The sequence below is a fragment of the Chrysemys picta genome, chromosome 25, assembly GCF_011386835.1.
Source record: "Chrysemys picta bellii isolate R12L10 chromosome 25, ASM1138683v2, whole genome shotgun sequence".
Lineage (NCBI taxonomy): Eukaryota > Metazoa > Chordata > Testudines > Emydidae > Chrysemys > Chrysemys picta.
The window spans coordinates 827,985-846,156 of NC_088815.1; the positions used below are offsets into that span (position 1 = coordinate 827,985).

Genomic DNA, 18,172 nt, shown 5'->3' on the forward strand with positions numbered 1-18,172 from the left:
TGAGGGGCCATTTAGGGATCTGAGGCAAAAATCTGTCTGGGGATTGGTCCTGCTTTGAGCAGGGGGTTGGACTAGATACCTCCTGAGATCCCTTCTGACCCTGATATTCTATGAATGTGATTTATCCATTGATTTACTGTGAGCTAGTGAGAGACCGAGCAGCAAATGGCTGCATTCACCCAAGCTGAACAGGCCAGGGGAATAGGAAGGAGGCTGGAGAAGTGGGGTGTCCAGCAGAGAGAGCCAGAAATCAACAAGAGCTCCGGGACCCCAGGGAGAGAATCAGGGCCAAGGAAGCACCCTCTGCCCTCAGGAAGAAAGACAAGGGAGCTGGCAGCTGGCCAGAGCCCAGGGCAGAGTGTGGTGGAGCATTGCCTGTCTACACGTTGTAACTGCCCAAGAGAACGTCAGGGGCTACCCAGTGCCATTGATGAGGTCCCTGCCCCAGACAGCTCAAGCTCACAGCTAAGACTGGACCTGATGGTACTGGGCAGGGGGACAGACACTAGGGAGGGGACAGGGACTGGGTTAAGGCACATGCACTAGCAAAGGGAGCCTCTTGCCCTGCTAGGCAGGGGACAGAGACCACCAGGAAGTTTCCAAAACAACAAGGAGTCTGGTGGCACCTTAAAGACTAACAGATTTATTTGGGCATAAGCTTTCGTGAGTAAAAACCTCACTTCTTCGGATGCATAGAGTGAAAGTTACAGATGCAGGCATTATATACTGACACATGGAGAGCAGGGAGTTACTTCACAAGTGGAGAACCAGTGTTGACAGGGCCAATTCAATCAGGGTGGATGTAGTCCACTCCCAATAATAGATGAGGAGGTCACTGCCTGGCTCCAGCCCCCCAAGAGCCAGCCTGGCAGTGTAGCAGAAACCCAAGGGCTGCACAGCTGTAGCTTACACAGAGTGGAAGGAAATACAGTCCACCAAGGCTGAGTCCCAGCAGGATCCGAGTGGCTTCTGCTGTACTCAGTGTGGAGTGCGGCCTCCTGGAATCTGGGCTGCCACTTGTGTCAGAGCTGCAGGCTGCCATCTGGACTTTGACTGCCCTGAGCAAGTGGGCATCAGCTCCCCTTCTCCTCGCATGCCCAGGCTTTCTAATCCCTTTGTTTTCATGCAGTCACAAAGCCTGAGAGCCTGCAGAAAGCTTCTGTCGGCATCATTGACCAGAAGACCTGCAATGTTCTCTACAACTTCTCCCTCACTGACCGGATGATTTGTGCAGGCTTCCTGGAGGGGAGGGTTGACTCGTGCCAGGTAAGAACCTTGGAGTTCTTGACTCTCTCCAGGCCACCCTGGAAAGACCCAGAGAGTGGCTGGGAGCTCGTGGGCTCAGCATCTGCCTTGGGGGAAGGTGGGGACAGACTGTGCAGCAACTGTGGTTCTTCCAGAGGTTTTGTCCATGTGCTGCCATAAGCAAGATCTACATGGACCAAGGGTGGGCAAACTACGGCCCAGGGGCTGCATCCGGCCCTTCAGACGTTTTAATCTGGCCCTCGAGCTCCAGCTGGGGAGCGGGGTCTGGGGCTTGTCCCGCTCCAGCCAGGGAGCAGGGTTGGGGGCTTGCCCCGCTCCCTGCATGCCAGGGCTCTGTGCGGCTCCCAGAAGCAGCAGCATGTCCCCTCTCCGCCTCCTATGCAGCCAGGGGGCTCAGCACACTGCCCCCGCAGCTCCCATTGGCTGGCAACCATGACCAATGGGAGCTGCAGGGGCAGCACCTACAGATGGGGCAGCACGCAGAGCCTCCTGTCTGCACCTCTGCTTAGGAGCTGGAGGGGGGACATGCTGCTGCTTCTGGGAGTTGCTTGAGGTAAGCGCCGCCCGGAGCCTGCACCCCTGACCTCCTCCTGCACCCCACCCCCCTGCCCCAGCCTTGATCCCCCTCCCTCCCTCCAAACCCCTCAGTCCCAGCCTGGAGCACCCTCCTGCACCCCCAACCCCTCATCCCCAGCCCCACCCTAGAACCCACACCCCCAACCAAAGCCCTCCCCCCCTCCTGCACTCCAACCCCCAATTTTGTGAGCATTCATGGCCCACCATATAATTTCCATACCCAGATGTGGCCCTTGGGCCAAAAAGTTTGCCCACCTCTGACATGGACCAATGAGAAGGACGGTCCATCTGTCAGGATCGGCGGGCAGCTTGGCTCTTCACTATCTTAGGAAAGATAAATGAAGCCCCCATGCAGTTTAGTGAGTGACCTTCTAAACCACAATTCTGCTACACCGCAGGAATATTCAAGACCCCAGGTACAAAATGCTGCCCCTGCCCCTAATGGCTGGCCATAGGGTTGTCTAGAGAGACTGTGACTGCTTCCTGGAGGCCTGTAGAAATGCACGTAAGGCACGTCAGTGAGCTGCACTTGTTGACCCCAAACCCTCCTGACAGGAGAACAAGGAGCTGTTCTGTACAAGGGAAGGGCAGTGCACTGAAAACTCAAAACATGAAATACTGTTTTACATAGTTACCCTGTGGAACTCAATGCCACATGATATCAGTAAGGTCCAGAGGTTCAGATTCTAAACACAACAGACCATTGAATTAGCTAAAGAGTGTGTGCACAGTCACACTAGATGGGGTGAGAGGGTATGGGTGCTTCAGGGCATGAGCTGACCTTGAGAGGCTGGGTGAAATTCCCCCTACAAGCAGGATATTCCACGAGTGTGCAATGCACAGTTTCTTGTCCATTTCTCTGTAGCACCTGGCGGTTCCTCTGTTTGAGAAGTTCCCTCAGGGGCTCTGGAAAGAGTATACTGAGCTGTCACTGCCTGGCTTCTCCCCAGGGGGACTCGGGTGGACCGCTGGCCTGTGAGGAGACCCCAGGCCTGTTCTACCTGGCCGGTGTTGTAAGCTGGGGGATTGGCTGTGCTCAGGCTAAGAGGCCAGGGGTGTACTCCAGAATAACCAAACTCAAGGACTGGATCCTAGATGCCATCTCATCCAAGCCCAACCTCAGCTCTGGAGCAGGCACCTCGCCCAGCACGGCAACTGCCAGGACCTCCACCACAAGCAGCTCCCCAGCCCAGCCCAGCAGCAATGAGGCAACCACCAGCCCAGCCAGCCAAATTACCACCAAGCCAGCTGCTACCCCCAGGAAAACCACCACTGCTGCTCCGAAGACCACAGGGGCTGCCAGGCCCAGCCAGCTCCCAGGTAACAGACTCGGGCTAGGCTTGGGGTGCCTGTGAATGGGGAGGGAGAGCCCTCACCACACATCCGTCACCAGAGGAGGGGGAAGGCACCCAAACTGCATGGCAGGCACCAGTGGGGGGGCACCTCCATTGCACCGGTGGAGTATGGGGGAGACAAGCGCTCCTGCCATGCAGCAAGCACATTCCGTCGCAGGGAACAATCCAGCCCCATATCAGACAGGCCCAGCCCCGCAGGCCACATGCTGAGTGGGCTGTGGGTTGTCACCTTCCAGTGGTGCCCTGTACCAGCTTCACCTTCAAGTGCTCCAGCAAGATCTGCATTGGGAAAGCGAACCCGGAGTGCGACGGTGTCACTGACTGCAGCAACGGCTTTGACGAGCGCAACTGCAGTGAGTGCTGCCTGGCCCTGCCGGGTCTTCTGGCCCAGCCTTTCCCACTGCCCGGCCCCACCTGCCAAGCCCTCCCCACTGCCTGGCCCAGCCTTACTGCCCGGTCCTTCCCAGTGCCCGGCCTTGATTGGCCCTTACCACTGCCCAGCCCTCCGTACTGCCCGGCCCTGCCAGGCCTTCTTTCCCTGCCTTGCCCCCCACCCCCCCTGCCTGGCCCTGCCTGGCTGTCCCCACTTGCCTTCCTGCCAAGCCGTCCCGCCTGCCCAGCCCTTTCTACTGTCTTGCCCCGAAGCCAAGCCCTGCCTGGTTCTCCTCTGCCCAGCCCTGCATGCTCCACTGTCATTCTCCCCCTCCCCCCACAAGACCTACCAAGCTCTCCCCTCCCAGTTCTGCCACCTGGCCCCACGCTGCTCCTGCCCCTGTCACCCAGCCTGAGTCTTGGGGACCCAGGCTTCCATCCCATTCCTCTGAGTCAGTCCCTGCTCCGGAGGGGAGCTGCAGGCCCAGCCCCACCCAAAATGTACAAATCTGTGACAGGAAGTGGACACCCACGGCCTGCCGCTTGTCCCACTCCCATCCTGCCACTTACCCCCAGGCCGCTCCCCGCTCCCCACCACTCCACCCAAGTCTGACCATGATCTGGTCCAGAAGCTCCATAGAGCCTGACGGCCCAGCCTGCCTGGGCAGGAAGCACCCCCTGATCGTCCAACCCAACCCCTCTGTGACAGCCGTTGGGTCCTTCGCACCAGGGTCCCAGCAAAACCAGTTTACTCCGTATCTGCCAAACCCAGCTCTTCCTTCCCACAGCCATTCCCCCAATCCCTCTGGCCTCCCCACTAACATCCTAGGGCAGCTCCATGGGCCCGGCTGTCATACTGCCCTGTGGGCTGCCCACGCCTCTCCCAGGAACCTGCCCCTTGTGGAGCAGGGAGGGAGCTCAGCCTCTCATGTCTGCTTAACCAGCAGCTGCCTTCTCCCTCTGTCTCAGATTGCGGCATGACCCCTGCCGTGGCCTTCAGCAAGATCGTGGGTGGCAGCGGAGCGGCCCGGGGTGAGTGGCCCTGGCAGGTCAGCCTCTGGCTGCGGCGGAAGGAGCACAAGTGTGGGGCCGTCCTCATTGCGGACAAATGGCTGCTCTCAGCAGCTCACTGCTTCGACGTGTAAGTGAGACAGGGTCACCACAGCCTGGCCCAGCCGGAACCTCCTCCGGCCCACCAGAGGCAGGCTGTCTGCTCAGCTCTTCCTCCACCTGTCCTCAGCCTCCCCGTCCATCACCCCTCCAGGACGCTGCCTGGTTCCACTCAGACCCTTTGCACAGGGTGCCCTGGGGGAGGCTCTAGGCTGCCAAGCCAGCACTCCTGCCCAGTGTCAGAGCCCCACCACACAGCTACTGCCCGGGGCAGGGACCATGGAGAACCAGTCATAGGAGCACTGCCATTGAAACCCTGGGCAAGGGGAGGGCTGCTCACTGAGCTCAGGGCTGGGGCAAATGCTTCCTCGTACGGCTCAGCAAGCGCTTCCATGGCGTATGCCAGCCCCAAGCGCCTGCAGGAACGGGCCCCCTTGCTGGCTGGGCTGGGCCTCCTCCTGAACAGCCCTCCTGCTCTCTCCCACCCTGCAGCTACAGTGACCCCAAGATGTGGGTGGCCGTTCTGGGGACGCCCTTCCTGAGTGGCACGGACGGGAGGGTGGAGAAAATCTTCCGCATCTACAAGCACCCATTCTACAATGTCTACACACTGGACTATGACGTGGCGCTGCTGGAGCTGGCCACAGCTGTGCGGTTCACCAGCACCATCAAGCCCATCTGCCTCCCGGACAACTCCCACGTCTTCAGGGAAGGGGCCCGCTGTTTCATCACAGGCTGGGGCGCCACCAAGGAAGGAGGTATGGCCCCAGGGACCCAGATGGTACCGTGCTGTACACCGTACAGCCATGGCCACCTGTGCGTCCAGCCAATGCATGGGCTGCCCCAACTGACCACTGTTTGCGCCCTACCCCTCCAGCCAACACCCGAGGTGCCCTCCATGCCATACCCCTCCAGTAACACCCACACCGTGCCGTACCCCTCCAGCTAATACCAACACCCCCTCTAGCTTGTTCCTCCCATATGATACACACACCTGCCCAGTGCAGCCAATATCCATGTCAGTCCCTTACAGCTGTGCTCCCACTCCCCCTGCTCTGATGCGTGCATCACCCCCCTTTGGCTGTTGCCTGTGCCATCCCTGATTCCCACACTCCAGCTAAATCATCTGCCTGTGAACACCCGCACCATTCCCATCAACACAACCCCTGACTAACATATCCAGCTGCCCAGTGCACACCTGCTCTGGCAGGAAGACAGCCCAGCCTTCCCCAAGCGAGGCCTCACCCGCATACCACAAGAGCTGGCCCATAGCCTGGGTGCCACATGCTGCAGTCAAGCATCACAGGACACCTCTCTCCCCAAGTTCCAGGGTCAGGCACACAGGCTGACAGTGATCTTTGTCTTTATAGGCCTCATGTCCAAGCACCTGCAAAAGGCTGCAGTAAATGTAATTGGCGACCAGGCCTGCAAGAAATTCTACCCCATCCAGATCAGCAGCAGGATGGTGTGTGCCGGCTTCCCGCAGGGCACCATCGACAGCTGCTCGGTGAGCACAGACTGGCCAAGGGAGTCCTGGAGCTGGGCCCACAGGGCAGAAACTTCCCTCAGCACAACCTCTCCCTTGTTGAGCCCTTGCCCCCCCCCCAACTGTTCCCTGGCTGGCCCCTTGCAGGGAGCGGCAGGGGAACACCAGGTGGCATTGGACAGCTGCTGTCCTCCCCCTGCTAACAGCCCTGTGTTTCATTGCCAGTCACCACTCCCAGGGCCTCTCTCCTCACAAGAGACCCCTGATCTCAGGCCACAGCCTGTGTACACAAGCTCATGTGCAGAGCCACCCCAGAAGCAGGGAGTTGTGGGGATCAGCTCCCCATGGAGCTGAGCTGGGCCCCTGAGAAGGTGACTCTCAGGAACCCGCTGCTGGGAGCAAGAGCACCTGTAAGCAGCATGCAGGCATGGGGCACCCCAGCATGTCTCTTGCCCTGACACAGGCTGGTTTCCCTCTTTCCGCAGGGCGATGCAGGTGGCCCCTTGGCCTGCAAGGAACCCTCAGGGCGATGGTTTCTAGCTGGAATCACAAGCTGGGGCTATGGCTGTGCAAGGCCTTACTTCCCTGGCGTTTACACCAAAGTGACCGCCGTCCGGGGCTGGATCGGGCAGAACCTCAAGCTGTGAAGCTGCATTTTTGCACTCAGGGAAGGAGAGAAGCGTGGGGTGGAATGGTTACCAGAGCGCCTGGAGCACTACTTCCTTAGCCCACGTACACTCCTTCATGCTGCCGAGGGGTGAAGATGGCCCAATGCCAAACGCTCTGCACCAGCTACGATTCATCACCAGGGCATGCTCACCAGGTGCAATCAGAGCTCACTTGCCTAGAACGGTGCGACTCTAGACAGTGGCTCCTGTAAATAAATGTGGCCTGTTTCACCCAAGCCGCTGCAGCGCAGTGTGTGTGAGGGCTAGACAGGCCCCGATCTGCTGGAAACCCAGGCTGCATATAGTAAAAACCCACCCACCATCACTGCAGTGGCCGCGGGATCACCCAGCTCCAAGCAGGTGATTTACACCCTGGTGCTAATTCAGCAAGGGCCTTCCAGAGGGGCCCCCGAGTGGCACTTGCACACGCTCCAGGAGATGGCTCTGCAGACTCTCTGCCCTGGGGTTTCAGAGCTGTGCTGCCAGTGACAAGAAACCAAACCAAACCCACCTACTGTACCACAGCTTGACCACCCAAGACCCAATTCCTTGGACGCCCCTTACTGGCAGAAGCCCCACCCAAGATCTGTACCCCTGCTCATGCCCCAGCCAGCCTCAAGCACCATGCCAGGGATGACAGGACTTTAGTATCCCACTGTTCACCCTATTGCAGTGCGTTACTCACAGGCGCGATTAGGGGAGAGTCACTCACCTAAGACAAGGATGCTCAGCAGCCGGTGTGCTGAGCGGGGAGCTGCCTACGTCAGCCAGTGGGTAATGCCAAGGAGTGGGCCGGGATAAGCCTAGCCCCTCCAAGGTAACGTGGCACCTGTCTTCACTTGTCCTTAGCCAGACAGGGCATTCAGCTGAGAATGCCAAGTCAGCCCTTTCTCAGGAAAAGCCTCAGTGGCAAAGCAGCCCCCTCCTCCCTTATAGCTCAATGCCCTGTCCTTTGGCACTCAGCTGGGGGGGGGGAAAACCAGTTTTCAAATCCCTGCTCTTCCTAAGGTGGAGCAAGGACTTGTCTCCCACCTCCCCAGAGAGCACCCTCACCCCGCAGCTCTCGCTGGGTTCTCTCTGGCTGCCAGGAGTTAGTTATACAAATGGAAACAGCTTCAGCAAGAGGTTGAGAGACTCCCACCCAGGAGAGTCAATGGCCGGGTGTTTAGGGCACTCGCCTGGAAGGCGGGTGACCCCGGTTCTAAATCCAGCACAGCAAGGATGTGAAAACAGCTGGCCCATATCACAGAGAAGTGCCCAAACACCTGGGCTGGATAGACTCAGCCAGTCCCCAAAACTCCTGAGCTGGTCACCCCCTCTGACCACACCTACCACATCGGGCCCATAGGCGATGCCTAGGTGCAAGGCAGGGGCAGAGCAGCTCTGCGGTGTCAGGACTGAGGCAGATTTGTGCTCATCAGCCGCTGGAAATTTAGGCACCTCCAGCAGCTGAGTGGGGGGTTGAGGATTTCAGGATGCAACCCATGGTGAACATCTGGTGCAGAGACAATCCTTCAGCCTACCGTGGCCAAAGCGCAGCCCCACCCATGGAGCTCCCAGCAGGTACCATTGTGCCGCATTACAACTAGGTTTCAGAGTAGCAGCCGTGTTAGTCTGTATCCGCAAAAAGAACAGGAGTACTTGTGGCACCTTAGAGACTAACAAATTTATTAGAGCATAAGCTTTCGTGGACTACAGCCCACTTCTTCGGATGCATACAGAGTTAAATTTGTTAGTCTCTAAGGTGCCACAAATACTCCTGTTCTTATTACAACTAGGGTGACCAGACGTCCCGATTTTATCGGGACTGTCCCGATATTTGCTTGTTTGTCCCGCGTCCCGACCAACAATAGGTCGGGACACTGGACAAACAAGCAAGGCACCCGCACACAGGCAGAGCCCGGAAGGGCTCCCCCCCCCGCCCCCTCCTTCCCCCATTGGATCCCTCCTCAAATACCCACCCCCTCACTGCCCCATTGGCTCCCGCCCCAAATCCCCGCCTTTTCCCAAGCATGCCATGCCCAGGAGACACAGGGGAGCCTGGGGCCGGGCTGAGTGCGAGTCCGGCCTGGCCCGGAGCAGGCAGGACTCGGGCGTGGTACCTGGAGGGAGAGTAGGGGGGCGGCCCGTGGGGCCAAGCGGCGGCTGTTCTCCCCACCTGGGCAGCGGGACTCGGGAGCAGTCGCTGCTGCAGCTCCCACTGCCGCGGGAGAGGAAGCGGCCAAGCACATGGTGCTTGGCGGCCCCGAACCCGGGCCTGCTGCGAAGACCCAACAGCGCGCATGCTGCGCCCAGCCCCTGGCCAGTCGCGTCTGGGCTGGCTGCCTAGCTGGTGCAATCCTGCGAGCGGCCCTGGGGTGGAGGCATCGGCAGCCCCGTTCGTTCCCCTGCGGGACCTGAGCGGGATGGGGGGGCTGGGGCCTGCTGCCCCCACTCCAGGGCCGCCAGCGGGATAGCACCAGCTGGGCAGCAGCCCAGACGCGACTGGCCAGGGGCTGGGCGCAGCGTGCGCGCTGCTGGGTCCCCGCAGCAGGCCCCGGCTCGGGGGCTTCGGGGGCGCCAGAGCCGCAGCTGCCGAGCACCACGTGCTTGGCCGCTTCCTCCACCCGCAGCAGGGGGAGCTGCAGCAGCGGCTGCTCCCGAGACCCGCTGCCCAGGTGGGGAGAACAGCCGCCGCCTGGCCCCGCGGGCCACCCCCCTACTCTCCCTCCAGGTACCGCGCCCAAGTCCTGCCTGCTTGGGGCCAGGCCGAACTCACACTCAGCCCGGCCCCCGCACCCCCCTGTGTCTCCCGGGCCTTCCTCCAGCGCTTGCGGAGGGAGGAGGAATCGGGGGGGGGGGGTTGCTCTGCCGACGTTTTTTCTTTTTTCCTTCTGTCCCCCCTCCTCCCCCCTGCGCGTCTCGATATTTAACCTGGGTGATCTGGTCACCCTAATTACCACACAGGCTGGGCCCAGAGCCTTTTCAGGTGAGCACAGCATGAGCTAATGCAGCCATTGTGTGGGTAGTCTAGGCATTGCTCCTGCTTAGAGATTCCTGGACAGGGTTCTGGCTAGGCCCACTGATTTAAAAAGGCCTCCAGGCTGCTGCTCTACTGTAAGTGCCCGCTGCCTGGCCGTGGTGTCAGGGAGGTTGTGGGACTGGTTCCAACCCTTTGTGCCATTAGAAGTTATGTTCTAACCTTAGTGCAGCTTAAGGCTGGTCTACACTTGTGGGGGGGATCAATCTAAGATATGCAACTTCAGCTACGTGAATAGCGTAGCTGAAGTCGAAGTACCTTGGATCGATTTACTTTGGGTCCTCACGGCGTGGGATCGACGGCCGTCGACTCCATTACTGCCGCTCACTCCAGTGGAGTGCCGGAGTTGACGGGGAGTGCGTTCGGGGAATCGATATATTGCGTCTTAATGAGACATGATATATCGATCCCCGATAAATCGATCGCTTAGATGTACCCTTGGACGTACCCTTAGAAGGCAATTTCAAGCCCTTGCTGAGTTATTTAAGCAGCAATGATTCCCCAGGTCACAATCCAACATCCTCTTGGCCTGGAACTGCCCTAGGACTCTGGGATTGCAATGCTGTCTCCTAGCAGAGCGGGTTGGGCTCTGCTGGCCCCTGCAGCTATTAAACATTCCTGGGGGCAGACTCCTCCTGCTCACAAATCCTGCTTTGTTCTAGGAACACAGGATTTGCTAGAACAAGACAGTGCCCACCCAGTCCAAGCCTCAGGCTGCACACAACTCCATATTGCACCTGTGCAGGACCAGAGAGCAGGATGACCCCCCGAGGCCAAGTGAAGACCCAGAGGTGATTCTGGTCCTACTCAGCACAGTGCTCAGGGAGGCATCTGCCCCATGCACAGCTGTGATCAAGAAAGAGCCCACAGGGTGTTAGGCTGCGCTGAGAATAAAATCCCAAGAACGGCACTGAGCTCTAACCCCGCCTGGCTCTGGATCACAGCTGCATATGGAGTAGCACCTCCGCGAGCACTGCAGGGCCACAGCACCCTGCTCCCCTCGCTCTGTTGTTATTTAACTTCCCCTCAACTGAGCTGGGGCCAGAAGCCAAACAAGCTGAACAAAACAACTGACATTTTAACAGACAGCTGCCAGGCACCTCTAGCGTTTGGTCTATAGATTCTCAGTGACTCAAGGAATAACCAGTCTCAGGGAACCCACTAACTGGGAAAGAGCAAAAGGGGGGCACCATAGGAGCTGGAAGGACCAGGGCAGCTCTGTTGGCCCTGCCCTCTGGGGCTCCTGGCTTAACCATCCAGCCCTTGGTCGAGTTGCCTGAATCCCAGAGGTGGCTCTGAGTGTGGCCTACAAGGGGCCAGCAGCCATTAGCTGTCACAGGATTTAATCCAATACCTGGAGCAGAGATTCACCACATCCGAAGTAGGGAAGGGACATCTTCATGGCCCAGAAAAGCAAAGGGCAGAGACTGAAAATGAAGGGGCATGAGAGGGAAAACAAACAGCAAGAGGCCAGCTGGCTGAGGCAGCTCCTTTAACCTTTGCTCTGTGCAATTCCATGCAGCCCGTCTCTACGCCCCACCCCCAGCGATCCTGGCACTCTCGTTTCCTTCCCCGTTGCGGATTCCTTGTCAGGCACCTCAATAACAGAACGAAGCCAGCAGAGGCCACAGAGCCAGGACAAGGTGCACTGGTGACGCAGGAAAGGCGAACACCGGCTGGCCAGGACAGGCTGCCGGGGGCCTGCAGCTGAGCTCTATGCTGGGACAAAGGGGGAGATTTTTTAATTCCAAACCTCTCATTTGGCAGCAACTATTGGGGTGCAGCCCCGCGGCAAGTATGGCACAGTGCCACTATGGGGGCTGGAGCTGATGCACTGCCAGCACCCAGCTCTGCAAGCCAATGCAGGCCAGACTATTTCATGTAACAGTCCAATGCCCCCCTGTACTGACACCCTCCCACCCGTGGGGTACTTGGCAGCAAGCTGGGAGCCCCACACCGTTGCCTAACAATTTCCTTGTTAGTTCACCAAACCTACCTGCCAGGCTCAGAGACCAACCTTCCTACTACAGCCACCAAACCCACAGTCCAGGGGTGGATGCGCACTGCCGATAAGGCTCATGTTCACTTCCTTGGGGAGGGGGGCAAGTGGATTGCTCAGCCCCCTTTCCAGAAGGATTCCCTGCCCCAGTAGCCCTTTCACAGGGCACCCATCAATTAACATATTCCCTAGCCAGTCTCTCAGACCCCTACCGTGGACCTCAGACTCCATCCAGGGCACTAAAGCAAAGCCAGCTAGCAGGTGACGGCACTGACCGAATGGGCAGCAGCCACCCCTCTGGTTGGGCACCATCACCCCTCCCAGCTTCAAGCCTGCATTCTGCAGTAGTCAGACACTGAGCTCACGCAGGCTAATAACAGGGAGAGGCTCCAGACGTGGCTTTATTGCTCTACCATGATGAAAATGCCAAATTAATCAAACCACAGGGATTTCACTCCCACCACCTTTCCTTTCATTCTCACTGGGCCACTCCAGCTAGTCCAGGAATCAAGTCACTCTCCCCAGGCAGGGGGTAGTATTGAAGCATGTTGTCAGGGCTACTGGAAACCGGTCACATGTTGGCTCTCTCCCTCTGCAGCCGGGAGTTGTATGCTCGGGAGACTGTGTTCCAGGCGTCCATGTACCGGTCCATACACATGGCAATACACTTCTGAAATAGAACAATAATGCTACTTCAGTCTTCACCCCAGACCCAAAGCACTTTAGCAAGGACAGCAGGGCTCATTATCCCCATGTTAGAGATGGGGAATCAGAGGCATGCACAGAGATGAGTTGCCCAAAGTCGCTGAGCAGGCCAGTGACAGAGCTAGGAACAGACGCTAGATCCAATGCACTATCTGGCACACCAAAGCAAGCACAAAGCTCAGACAACAGAACATTGCAAGTGTCAGAGCAGCTGGCTAAAGCTTGTTACAGGGAGTCCCTGGCCTTCCCTCTCTGCCAGTAGCCTTGGGCAAGTCATTTCCTTTCTCAGCAGCTTTTCCCATCATACAGATGAGGATATTCACCTTGTAAAGTGCTTTGAGAGCCTCAGGGAGATGGCACAAAGCAGCCCAGCTCTGAGAATCCACTCTGGGCAATACTGCAAAGATCAGCAATTCCCCCTCCCCCAAGCACCCTACAGAGACTTCTGTTTGCCAGAAGCTGGGAATGGGCGGCAGGGGATGGATGATTGATGATTACCTGTTCTGTTCATTGCCTCTGGGGCACTTGGCATTGGCCACTGTTGGAAGACAGGGTATTGGGCTTGATGGACCAGTCATCTGACCCAGTATGGCCGCTCTTATGTTCTTATGAGACACATGCCATTACACCAGTGGTTTTCAAACTGTGGGTCGTGACCCAATACTGGATCGTGGAACGTATGGCACTGGGTCGTGGTGGCTCTGGTCAGCACTGCCGACCGGGCCGTTAATAGTGCTGCCCGGCTAAGGCAGGTTAGTCCCTACCTGTTCTGACACCGCGCTGCGCCCCGGAAGTGGCCAGCAGCAGGTCCGGCTCCTTGGTGGGGAGCCACGGGGCTCTGCGTGCTGCCCTCACCCTGGCTCTGCACTCCCATTGGCCAGGAACTGACCAGTGGGAGTTGGGGGGGGGGCAGTGCGTGCGGGCAAGATCCTTGCGGAGCCACTTGCATGCCTCCACTTAGGAGCCGGACCTGCTGCTGGCTGCTTCCGGTGGGCAGTGCGATCCGCGGGGCCAGGCCAGGCAGGAAGCCTGCCTTAGCACCCCCACTGCGCCGCTGACGGGGAGCTGCCCAAGGTAACCCTGTGCCCCAACCCCGGGCTCCAATCCCCTGCCCCAGACCTGAACCTCCCCAAACCCAGAGCCCCTTCCTGCACCACAAACCCCTCATCCCCACCCCAGAGCCTGCACCCCCCAACCCCGTGCCCAGAGCCCCCTTCCACACCCTGAACCTCTCATTCCCGGCCCCACCCCCGCATCCCAAGCCTCAGCCCTAGCCCTGAGCCCCTCCCACACTCCAAGCCCCTCATCCCCAGCTCCGTTGGGTCACAGGCATCAACCATTTTCTTCAAGTGGGTCGCCAGAAAAAAGTTTGAAAACCACTGGATCCCACCATCCCAGTGCCCGCTGGCATGTTTCACTCTGAAGTGGGGCTGGGCAGCAGGTGCAGCCCCGCGAGGGCGTGACCTAGCGAGCAGTGGCGCTGCAGGCCTGGCCAGGGCCTGGCTCCCACCACGGGCTGGGCCGGGGAATTCCAGCTCCGGTGCCAAGGGGCCACATTGGCGCTGAAGATTGGCCGTGGGGCTCACGGGCCCCGCTGAGCATGTCCACACGCCAGGGACAGCCCCGTGGCTGGCTGGCGCAGGGGGCTCGGACGCCGGGGCGCTGCGGCCTTGTGAGGCGGGAGGGTCTCTACGCGGCCTGAGTGCGGGGAGCCAGCGAGAGGGACAGGCCCTGGGTCACCGGGACAGCGAACCCCAGCCCCCGCGGGAGGCCCCAGGCGGGGCGCGGCCTCACCTGCTCCGAGTTATCCAGCGAGCTCCCCGGCTTCCCGATGCACTTCCGGAAACACTTGTCGGTCATCCTCTGGGGAGAGCAGAGAGCGTCAGAGCCCGAGCGCGAGCGCGAGCCCGAGCCCGCCATGCGCCCCCCCTCCCCCTCCGCCTCCCTCCGGCCCGGCCCGGCCCCGCCCCGCCCCCACCTGCAGCAGCTCCTGCGCGTTGGCCACGGCGATCTGCACCTTCACCTGCTCCATGATGAGCCCCGGGTCCAGCTTCCCCCCCGCGGCCCCGAACTCGGAGCCGAACCCGCCCTCCATCCCCGCGCCGCCTGCCCACCGCGCCCGCTCGGAACTGAAGGGCCCGCGCGGGGCACCACGGGACGAGCAGGCCGCCGGGCCTACAACTCCCAGCATGCACCGCGCTGCGGATGCCTCCCGAGGCATTATGGGATGTGGCCTAGACTGTGCCCGGCAGAGCCGGAACATGCGCTCAGTCGACCCCGAGAGCGTCCCCGGGCCTGGGGCCGGCGACCCTGCGTCCGCGCCACAGCGCCCCCTAGCACCCCTCCAAGGCAGCCTCTAGGCCAGGGGTGGACAGGGTTTGGCCCCAGGGCCACAGCGGGGTTGTGAAGCTGTATGGAGGGCCGGCTAGGGAAGGCTGTGCCCCCCCCAACAGCCTGCCCCCCCCTCCCCGCCCCCTAACTGCTCCCCTCAGAACCCCCCCCACCGCCCCCTCCCGGAACCCCCTGTCCCTAACCCCCCCGCCAGCCTTTCAGCATGGGGCCCTGCGAACATGGGCGGAGGATTCAGGAGGAGCAGGGGCCCCTGACCCCGCAGTGCCTGTGCTGAGCTGCCCGAGTGCCCGATCCTGCGTCCCTCTCTTGTTGGGGGGCCATGCCAGGGCACGCTTTGTTCACTTGTGAATCTGCCCGAGTCGCGCCGCCGGCCTGGCGAGCTGAGGCTCTGGGGGAGGGGGAACAGCAGGGGCGGGGCCGGGCAGGACAGCCGTGGCCCACCTTTGCTCTAGTATCACCACCCCGCTGGAAAGCGAAGTGGATTGTCAGCTGGTTCCAACAGCCGTTGCCATCAGTAACCCAAGGGCTGGGAGTGAAGACTCCGAGCTCCCAGCCCAGGAGGGGGTTATGGACAGTTCCCAGGCCGGAGCTGGTTGAGCAGGAGGAAGGGTGATTACCATTGCCAATTTTGGTTGGAGGGTTCATCCCATGACATAATACATCAGGGGTCGGCAACCTTTCAGAAGTGGTGTGCCGAGTCCTTATTTAGTCACTCTAATTTAAGGTTTTGCATGCCAGTCATACATTTTAATGTTTTTAGAAGATCTTTCTATAAATCTATAATATATAACTAAACTAGTGTTGTATGTAAAGTAAATAAGGTTTTTAAAATGTTCAAGAAGCTTCATTTAAAATTAAATTAAAATGCAGAACCCCCCGGACCGGTGGCCAGGACCCGGGCAGTGTGAGTGGCACCGAAAATCAGCACACGTGCCGCAGGTTGCCTACCCCTGTAATACACAATACTCAATACTCAGGCCTGCCATGAGGCAGGGGGCTGAGCTAGATGACCTCTCAAGGTCTCTTCCAGTACTAGGATTCTATGACAATCGTTAATTAAAGGATTATTCTTCAATTGGGATAGCTCAGTGGTTTGAGCATTGGCCTGCTAAACCCAGGGTTGTGAGTTCAATCCTTGAGGGGGCCACTTAGGAATCTGGGGCAAAATGGGTACTTGGTCCTGCTAGTGAAGGCAGGGAGCTGGACTCAATGACCTTTCAAGGTCCCTTCCCGTTCTAGGAGATAGGATATCTCCAATAATAATAATAATAATTCCTGGAGATTCCAAGACTAGGGTTTGCCAGGTGTGTTTTTTGTCTGGAACGCCCAGTCAAAAAGCGACCCTGGCCATTAAAAGTCTGGTCAGCGGTGCAGTAAGGCTAAGGCAGGCTCCTTGCCTGGCGTGGCTCTGCATGGCTCCCGGAAGCAGGGGCATGTGCTCCTATGGGTAGGGGCAGCTAGGTGGCTCTGCACCCTGCCCCCACCCCAAGTGCCATCTCTGCAGCTCCCATTGGCTGGGAACTGCTGCCAATGGGAACTGTGAGGGAAGAACCTGCGGACGGGGCAGTGCACAGAGCCATCTGGCCACACCTCTGCGTAGGAGCCAGAGGGACAAACATGCCACTGCTTCGGGGAGCTGCTTGAGGTAAGTGCTGCCCTGAGCCAGCCCTTATCCCCCTCTGAACCTCCCCAGCTGAGCCCAGACCTGTCATCCTCAGCCAGTCTGCACCCCCATGCGGAGCCTTCACACACACCCCCACTTCAAGCCCCTGCCCCAGCCCCCTCTCACACCCCAATCCCCTGCCTCAGCCCAGAGCCCCCTCCCATTCTCTGAATCCCTCAGCTCCACCCCCGCACCCCGGAGACACCCTCCTGCACTCCAAACCCCTCATCCCTGGCCCCACCCCAGAGCCTGCAGCCCCAGCTGGAGCCCTCACCCTCTCCCACACCCCAACCCCTTGAGCCAGCCCCCTGAAAACAAGCAAGTTTGTGAGGGTGCAGAAAGCGAGCGACGGGGGGGGGAGATGGAGGGAGCAGGGGGTGGGGGCCTCAGAGGAGCGGCGGGGGGGGGCAAGGGTGTTCAGTTTTGTGCAAGTAGAAAGTTGGCAACCCTATCCAGGACAATCCTGGAGGATTGGCAACCCTAGGAAGACAAAAGGCACACTGAGGACTAAGACTGTTGTCTCCTGTCCTCCAGACCAGGCTAGGGGAGCATCCCACCTGTGTCAGAGATTTGAGACAAAGAAAACAGAGCAGCCCAGTTTTGTCATCATCCCCATTTTACAGATGGGAAACTGAGGCACAGAAAATGTCTTGCAGGCCAGCAGCAGAGCTGAGAATAGACCAAGGTCTCCCACTTCCCAGTTCTGTGCTCCAACAACTAGAAACAGAAACTAGACTAATTCAGATAGAAGGAGTTGTGATTTGTTTATCAGATATTTTTCTAACTCCCAGAGGAGGAATGGTTGATCAGGTAATGCTCAGTAAATGCTTTGGGGGTGCCAAGTGTTTACTATAAATAAGTGCTGGTGAGAAAAGCTGGGCTGATAGCCCTGGAGACTTCAGAGTACAGGCTGAGGTCCTCCAAAGGGCCCACACTGCCGGTAAACAATAGTAACATTATTCAGTAGAGAGAGCAGCCACTAGGAGTGTAAACCAATGCCTAAGACCAGCTGGCTCAGGTGGTCTCAATCATTGGCTGGAAATCTAACTCAGGTTGGTAGTGACCAACCGCTGCATTAGAACTAGGCCTGTCAATTAATTGCAGTTAACTCAAGCGATTAACTCAAATCAAATTAATTTGATTTTAAAAAATCACAATTGCAGTTTTAATTGCACTGTTAAACTATAATAGAATACCAATTTAAATTTATTATAAATATTTTTGCATGTTTATCTATATTTTCAAATATATTGTTTTCAATTACAGCACAGAATACAAATTGTACAGTGCTTACTTTATATTATTTTTATTATCATTTTTATAGTGCAAATATATGTAATCAAAGGAAATGGTATTCTTCAATTCACCTCATACCAGAACTATAGTGCAACTTACAAATGAAGATTTTTGTTACATAACTGCACTTAAAAACAAAACAATGTAAAACTTTAGAGCCTACAAGTCCACTCAGTCCTACTTTTGTTCAGTCAATCTCTAAAACAAACAGGTTTGTTTACATTTACGGGAGATACTGCTGCCTGCTTATTTACAATGTCACTTGAAATTGAGAACAGGTGTTCACATGGCACTTCAAAATGTAC

The 18,172-nt window shown here is 58.1% G+C and overlaps 2 protein-coding genes across 2 annotated transcripts in view; one reads left to right on the forward strand and one right to left on the reverse strand.

Annotated features, from left to right (window-relative positions):
• The window catches only part of TMPRSS9 (transmembrane serine protease 9), a 49,575-nt gene extending 42,515 nt beyond the window's left edge, over positions 1 to 7,060 (forward strand). The window contains exons 13-19 of the mRNA XM_065578212.1: positions 1,130 to 1,266; positions 2,793 to 3,162; positions 3,434 to 3,550; positions 4,539 to 4,710; positions 5,172 to 5,437; positions 6,050 to 6,186; positions 6,651 to 7,060. Of these exons, the coding sequence (XP_065434284.1) occupies positions 1,130 to 1,266; positions 2,793 to 3,162; positions 3,434 to 3,550; positions 4,539 to 4,710; positions 5,172 to 5,437; positions 6,050 to 6,186; positions 6,651 to 6,812 (1,361 nt within the window). The 3' untranslated portion in view covers positions 6,813 to 7,060. The remainder of the gene's footprint in view (positions 1 to 1,129; positions 1,267 to 2,792; positions 3,163 to 3,433; positions 3,551 to 4,538; positions 4,711 to 5,171; positions 5,438 to 6,049; positions 6,187 to 6,650) is intronic.
• Positions 7,061 to 12,234: 5,174 nt separating this feature from the next.
• TIMM13 (translocase of inner mitochondrial membrane 13) lies at positions 12,235 to 14,710 on the reverse strand. Its single transcript, XM_005313696.4, has 3 exons — positions 14,535 to 14,710; positions 14,351 to 14,419; positions 12,235 to 12,521 (listed from the first exon to the last, which is right to left on the reverse strand). The coding sequence occupies exons 1-3, from the start codon at positions 14,649 to 14,651 to the stop codon at positions 12,423 to 12,425; spliced, it is 285 nt and encodes a 94-aa protein (XP_005313753.1). The 5' UTR covers positions 14,652 to 14,710; the 3' UTR covers positions 12,235 to 12,422.
• Between the last annotated feature and the right edge of the window lie 3,462 nt (positions 14,711 to 18,172).

Bases quoted from the DNA above. Each gene is read 5' to 3' on its own strand.
- TIMM13 (XM_005313696.4), bottom strand. From the start codon at position 14,651: ATGGAGGGCGGGTTCGGCTCCGAGTTCGGGGCCGCGGGGGGGAAGCTG. The intron at 14,420-14,534 runs GTGGGGGCGGGG...TGCTCTCCCCAG, and splicing joins ACGCGCAGGAGCTGCTGCAG to AGGATGACCGACAAGTGTTT. The intron at 12,522-14,350 runs GTGAGGCCGCGC...GTTCTATTTCAG, and splicing joins CGCTGGATAACTCGGAGCAG to AAGTGTATTGCCATGTGTAT.